Below are 6544 nucleotides of genomic sequence, written 5' to 3' on the forward strand. Positions count from 1 at the left end.
TTGTTGGATTGCATTTTGGGATAACTTCATGGTCACGGTTTGTTCTCTATCAATTGATTTTTCATGTGTTCATTCGGATTAGGGTGCATTCACACACCCTACAAGTATCAAATTTTTTCCTTTCCTTTTCAGTGCACCACACAAACCACATTTAATTTCTAAAACAAACTAGCCGATCACTTTTCCATACACATCCACGCTCAATACACATCATTAAATAAAATAGAATAAACAACCGTTCACATTTCACGTGCTTCATACACTAAACACACATATCATGGTTTATAATAAAATAAAGTAGCAATCACTCTTGCATGTACTGGAAAAAAGCACTCCCTATTAGCTATATATAGTTTGTCTATATATAGCATCCCTAGTCCCCTCTATATATTTCAACTATGTGTGCTCACTTGATGCACTTTTGGGGTTCCACTTTCGGTGTCTCGTGTCTCTCTTCTCCACTCTCTTCCTCCGTTCCTCGTCTCCCTCGCGCAGTGCTCAACATGGTATCAGAGCCCAGGCCATTGCCATCGCCGATGCCCTAAAGGACGTGCACCCTCTTTCCATCATCCAATTTGCAGGAATAAAGCATAGCATTGAGGCATCTATTGTCCCGCTTGTTGCTGGCTACCCGTTTCACCCCATCCCTGCAGCAGTCGCCCTCCGTCAGTCGGTCTTCTCGCTAGTGGCTACGTCTCTGGTCCGCTCTGCATTGTGGTGGCACTATTTCGGTGCCCTTTCATCATCGCGACACTGTTTCGGTGCCCTTTCATCATCCAGGAGCAGAATGCATACCCTGGCATTACCAACAGAGTGCTATCACGATTCTCTCCAGACTTGGCCTTATGGGTCCCCGGCATCTCCACCCCAGACTTGGCCTTACGCCATGGACGGCGCCCCCGAGGCCTTCGACAAGCAATCCGACGGCAACGCCGTTCACCTCGAGTCCAACGACAGTTCCGTCCTCTGTCACGCGGAACTCCTGATCCCCTTCCCTCACAACAATGTATCACTTCACATGCTTTTTCTTTGTTCTATTTCCATGTCTTCGCTCCTTCAGCTGTAATGTCGTTCGTTTCAGCTTTTTGCTCGTCGCTTAACGAGCCTTCGTGTTGTTTCTTCTTCATTTATCACGTGGTTTCTAGCAGCTTTGTGTTTGTTACTGTAGAGAAGCTCTTACGTGGACAACTCTCACACTCGTGGATCCTTTTCTTGTGAGGTCCAATGATTCCATATCGCACTGCATTGCCTTGCATCACGCAGTGCAGGCTTTCAGATTTGTTACCTTTCAGTAGACGATTCACAATCCCTCACGGATCTATCCCGCTGATCAACACGAATATGCATATGGCAATGAGCTGAGGTCTCAATCTCTGCACGACGCACAGGCCGTAGAGATTTTCTCTCAACCTAAACGTAGAGGATGTTCAGCAGTGGAATTTAGTCAGTCAAATGGACAAAAGCACTGGGGACGGGGAATTTCCCTTGCAGAACAAGGCAGAGGAGAACGGGGATCATGCTTGGATGGCTGTAGACAAGAATCAGAGTGAGCTAACCCAGCCAGTCCAATCAAGTTTAGAGAGCAAATCGTCCAGCCCCATTACCAGACATTCACAGAGCATCTTTACAACATTCTGTTCCCAAGTCAGAAGAATTCATGCACTTTTTCCTTGATTACAAAAGTGATAGGAAGAACTATCACTGTGATAACAACGATGGTGATGGTGAAGGTCTAGTCCTCAAGGATCGTAGCACTCACAAACTCATTGTACTCCAAGTGGTTTTGGTTGTGGGAGGATCTTCAGAAGCACAAAGCATAAATGACGCTGTGAGTGGAATGGTTATTCAAATGTTGAACCAGCATCCTGAGAGGTTTGTCATATGGCAGACTGGTCCAAATCACTACAAAAAGGTTAGAAACACAATCGGCAAGCACCAGCGGACTGCTTATCTCAGAGTAAGCACATAGAGTATTATGAAATGCATTTCATTGACAGTTATTGGAGGAGAAGTAGCTCTATCTTTTGGTCTCTAGGCAAAGCTATGTTTTATGATGTCAAAGGCAATGTCCCAAATTGAGACCAGCAAAATATTTTGTTGCATGTGATTGTACTTTTATCATTCTAAACTATGATGGTGAACAGTGCTTTGTTAGTGGGGGACGTCAGTTTTCTACATAAAGGAATGCATTAGGCTACTCAAAGTACATGAAGCAGGAATATGCATTCTGTTGGCAACAAAGAGGGAAGATAAGATATGCTTTGGCCTTGCCTAGTAGAATTAGAATAGATGCTCTCCATGTGACTTCCATTTGCCTTTTCTTACAATATGGTGAAGATCCCAAGTCATTAACCTCTATAGTAGTTGACATATTCAAGCTATGGAGATCACTAGAAATTGCAGGGCTTTATCGTGCTCCTACAATTACGGACTCAAGGCTACATTTTCAAGACTTTTCTGTTGAGGAAGATGAGCAGCTATGGAGATCACTAGAAATTGCAGGGCTTTATCATGCTCCTACAATTACGGATTCAAGGCTACATTTTCAAGACTTTTCCGTTGAGGAAGATGAGCTTTGGCCTTCACATCACTTCAAGTCTATTGAAGAAGCAAAGCAGATGATTCGTCCAGCATCTCAAGCCATGCAGGACTATTTCAAGTCTGCTGGAGAAGCAAAGTTGATGATTCGTCCAGCATCTCAAGCCTTGCAGGACTATCAGTGTAAAGATGTTCACCCTGGTATGATTCTCTGTGTTGCCTGTCGGCGGCCTCTTTCAAAGTGCTTTGAATACTACGATGCAGAGGTGTTGGAGGTGAAGCGGAGTCCACATAAAGTTGGAGCTAATAGAGAAGAATACTGTGAGTGCATATTAAAGGTGGGATATAACAAGCAGTTTGCTAGCTTGGAACAGGATGGGAATGGAACAAGCAGTGCTTTAGAAAATATCAAGCAGTTTGACTAAGCCATGGCAAGAAAGAGAAAGGCATCATCAGAGGAGAAGCAAAAAGGGACCAAATCTCAAAAGACAGACCACATGGATGGACATGGATCAGTTGGTACCTTGAAGGATGGTAGCAAACAGTTTAATTGCTTGAAACAGGATGGGAATGGAACAAGCAGTGCTTTTGAAGATAACAAGCAGTTTTCCAGCTTGAAAAAGGATGGAAATACAACAAGTAGTGATGCTTTGGAAGATGAGAAAAAGCTTCTTGGAAGCAAATTGGAGCAGAGTTCTAATAAATTAGTGTGTATGATTATTGAATCAGATGAAGAGGAGGAGGTCTGTATAGGCCTATCACTATCAGCAATGCTTCCAAAGTCACTATCTATCACGTTTTTTAGGGTCTTATTTTATGTTTCAGCTAATGGGCTAATGATATTCTAGTTGATGATCTGTTTTCTAGCAAATGTTTTGACTTGATATTATGTTTCCAACTGATGATCTTTGGTTGATGTTGCAGCTGATGAGCTCTTGATATTCCAGCTGATGGTATGACATTTCTGTTGATGTTTCATTTGCACAATTTAGTACAATTTCTCATCATTTTAATTGCTAGTATTTCATCTTTCATGCTTTCATTACACCACTTGATGGTTCAAGAATTTAGATATGATATACCTGTTGACGTTTCATTTTCGAGCTCATAATTTGTTTGCATCTCCTCTATTATTCCTTCCAACTGATGATCGTATTCCAGCTTATATTTGATGCGCTGATGATATTTTAATGATCATAATATTCATCTCGTTATATTCCAGCTGATGATTGTTGGTATTTTGTTCATCATTTGATTATTCTAAATGTTTCTTTCTTCCAGCTGATTTTTGGCTCTTCATGCTACGTTTCATATCATTTTGTCTATATTACAGCTAATGCCAGCTGATGTTTCATTATTATTCCAGCTGTTGAGTTGTTCCAACTGATGTTTCATTCCTTATTCTAGCTGTTGAGTTATTCCAGCTGATGTTTCATTCCTTATTCTAGTTGTTGAGAGTAATTCCAGCTCATGCTTTGTTCCTTATTATTCCAACTCATGTTTCGTTCCTTATTATTCCAGCTGTTGAGTTGTTCCAGCTGATGTTTCCTTCTTTATTGTAGCTGGTTGTTGAGTTGTTCCAAATCATGTTTTGTTCTTTATTCTTCTTTATTCTAGCTCTTGAGTTGTTCCAGCTAATGCTTCATTCTTTTCATTTCCTATTCTATTTCAGCTAATGTTTGTCTATTCTAGCTTATGATATACGAGCTGATGTTTCGTTGTTTCCAGTATGTTTGTCTATTCCAGCTGATGTTTCATTGTTTCCAGCTGTTATTCGTCTATTTCAGCTGATGTTTCGTTGTTCCCAGTTGTGTTTTGTTCTTTCTTACTAATGTTTCATTGTTTCCAGCTGTTGTTTGTCTATTTCCAGCTGACTCGTTTGTTCAAGCTTATGTTTATTCTACTTGATATTTTATCTATTCTAGCTAAGGAAATGATGTTGCAACTAATGTTTTCGTCTTGATAATGCTCATCTCGTCCATTCTTCTTTCCATTTGCTGGTGGTATGCCAGCTGCTATTTCATATATTCTAGCTGATGAGCTGATGAAATTTTCATCGTATATTCTAGCTGTTGAATTGATTTATGACATTGTGATTGTATTCTAATGTTGATATAAAATTTTCTATTAAGTTTTTGATGTCACAGATTATGTTGCATAGCGGATTATATCCACACTCAACATAAAGCAATTTCATGGCCCTTTATATCCTTTGATTACTTCATCTATTGTAATTCAAGATTGATGTAGCTCCTTCATTTATCTATAGTAATTAAGGAGTGATGTAGCTCCTTTGATGCCTACAAACATGCACTTGTATATTCAGGAGTGATTTAGCTCCTTTCAACTTTGTAATCATATTTCAATATTAATATAGTAGTAGGGCTATATAGAGCTGTGGGTTTTTCCCTTGAATCCCCAAGGGTTTTTTCATCCACAGTTAGGGACCTTTATTTGAGCAGGGGTATTAGCTATATATAGTTTGTCTATATATAGCATCCCTGGTCCCCTCTATATATTTCAACTATGTGTGCTCACTTGATGCACTTTTGGGGTTCCACTTTCGGTGTCTCGTGTCTCTCTTCTCCACTCTCTTCCTCCGTTCCCCGTCTCCCTCGCGCACTGCTCAACACTCCCCACACACCATAATTTGTAAAAATAAATATGTATTTAGAGCCCCTTAGAATCGGTTCAAACACTTAATAAAATAATTCACTCATTGATAATAATTTTTAAAATTCATATGTCAATAAATCTGAATCTATCCACACTACACATCCATTCATTAGGGGAGTTCTGAGGTCTCGAAAATGCCATGTAAGCGATCCTAGAGAGAGAAAATATTTTAGGAAATAATTTTTTTTTTACATTTTAATTTTTTTTTATATTTTGATAAGTAAATATATCAAAATTTGTTAATAAGTCATTGCCACAATATTCTTGTGGTCACATCAAACCTAGAAATCTAGGCCACCATAAAGGTGACAAAGATTATCATAATGAAGATCTTACTCATCCTCATTAAAGTGAAAACTAATATTCAATTTGAATTTTGTTCGACGTTTGATTACTTCCCTCCATTGTCAATCCTTTCTTTCCCATCCTTACTAGTTTCTTCTTTGTTTTTCTTCTTGTTTCTAATTGACATAGTTTTTTAATCCAATTTTCTAATCACATCCTTAGCTATGGATCAGTCATCCCAATGATCTATGTGGCTCTAAAAAAAGACATCTCTATCATCTTCATATTGAGTTGGATAGTGAGTATGAACCAATAAGGAAGAGAACAAATCTCATTACAATTACAGAGTCTACGAAACATATACTTAGGTTTGAAGGAAAGAATAATCTTGATCTTTGGTTAGATGGCAAGATATATCCCAAAGATCCTAGCAAAAATATCACTCCACCTTTCTATAATAGCTCTTCATTGTTGAGGTTAATTGGTAATGGATATAATGGGTTTCTAGGTTATACACTTAACTTGGTTATAGAAAAGGATGTTCTCAAATTGGAGAGCCATCTTTTATCAAAACATAACAATGAGTTACTACATAAGCTAGAGGATTCATTTGTTGGAGAAAAACATCAAATCTTATCAACGAAAGCAAACTATTTTAGGCCTTCGAAATTGACAAAAGGCTCTTAGAAATATTCAGAGTCTCAAACAAGGAGGAGGTGATTGTAGTAAAATAATCCAGGTAGTAAGGTATATTTTTTTTCACCTTAAAAATATGAAGTATGACTTTGTTTATAATTAATTGTATTGATTTGTGATGTTGATTTTGTTTAGGTCTCTTCTTCAACCAAATGCAAGTGAAAGAGATTCTTTGAAAGCATCTCAATTTTATTATCATCTTCTTCCTTCAGTAATTTCAAAAGATATTTTGGATAAGAAGAAATTTAAAAAGGCAAAGAAACAATGCTTGGAGTCATTTAGAAAGGATCATTATTTGGATACAGAGTTAGTGTAGAAGACACTAGATAATATTGGTATCAATCGAGAT

The 6544-nt window shown here is 38.4% G+C and overlaps 1 protein-coding gene across 2 annotated transcripts; it reads left to right on the forward strand.

Moving 5' to 3' along the window:
* The first annotated feature begins 2966 nt into the window (after window positions 1–2966).
* Window positions 2967–5022, forward strand: LOC148017805 (uncharacterized). Of its 2 annotated transcripts, none has more exons than XM_087661947.1 (3): window positions 2967–3281; window positions 3463–3491; window positions 4671–5022. In XM_087661947.1, exons 1-2 carry the CDS (start codon window positions 2967–2969, stop codon window positions 3475–3477), a joined length of 330 nt encoding a protein of 109 aa, XP_087518073.1. In that variant the 3' UTR covers window positions 3478–3491; window positions 4671–5022. The 2 variants fall into 2 exon arrangements, with proteins under 2 accessions (XP_087518073.1, XP_087518074.1); XM_087661948.1 differs by having other exon boundaries at window positions 4686–5022.
* Window positions 5023–6544: the final 1522 nt, after the last annotated feature.

This window comes from Lygodium microphyllum, chromosome 21 (genome assembly GCF_053477565.2).
Source record: "Lygodium microphyllum isolate KBCC chromosome 21, Lygodium_microphyllum_v1.1.10, whole genome shotgun sequence".
Lineage (NCBI taxonomy): Eukaryota > Viridiplantae > Streptophyta > Polypodiopsida > Schizaeales > Lygodiaceae > Lygodium > Lygodium microphyllum.

Excerpts from the sequence above, each read along its gene's own strand:
- LOC148017805 (XM_087661947.1), top strand. The coding sequence starts at position 2,967 with ATGGCAAGAAAGAGAAAGGCATCATCAGAGGAGAAGCAAAAAGGGACC.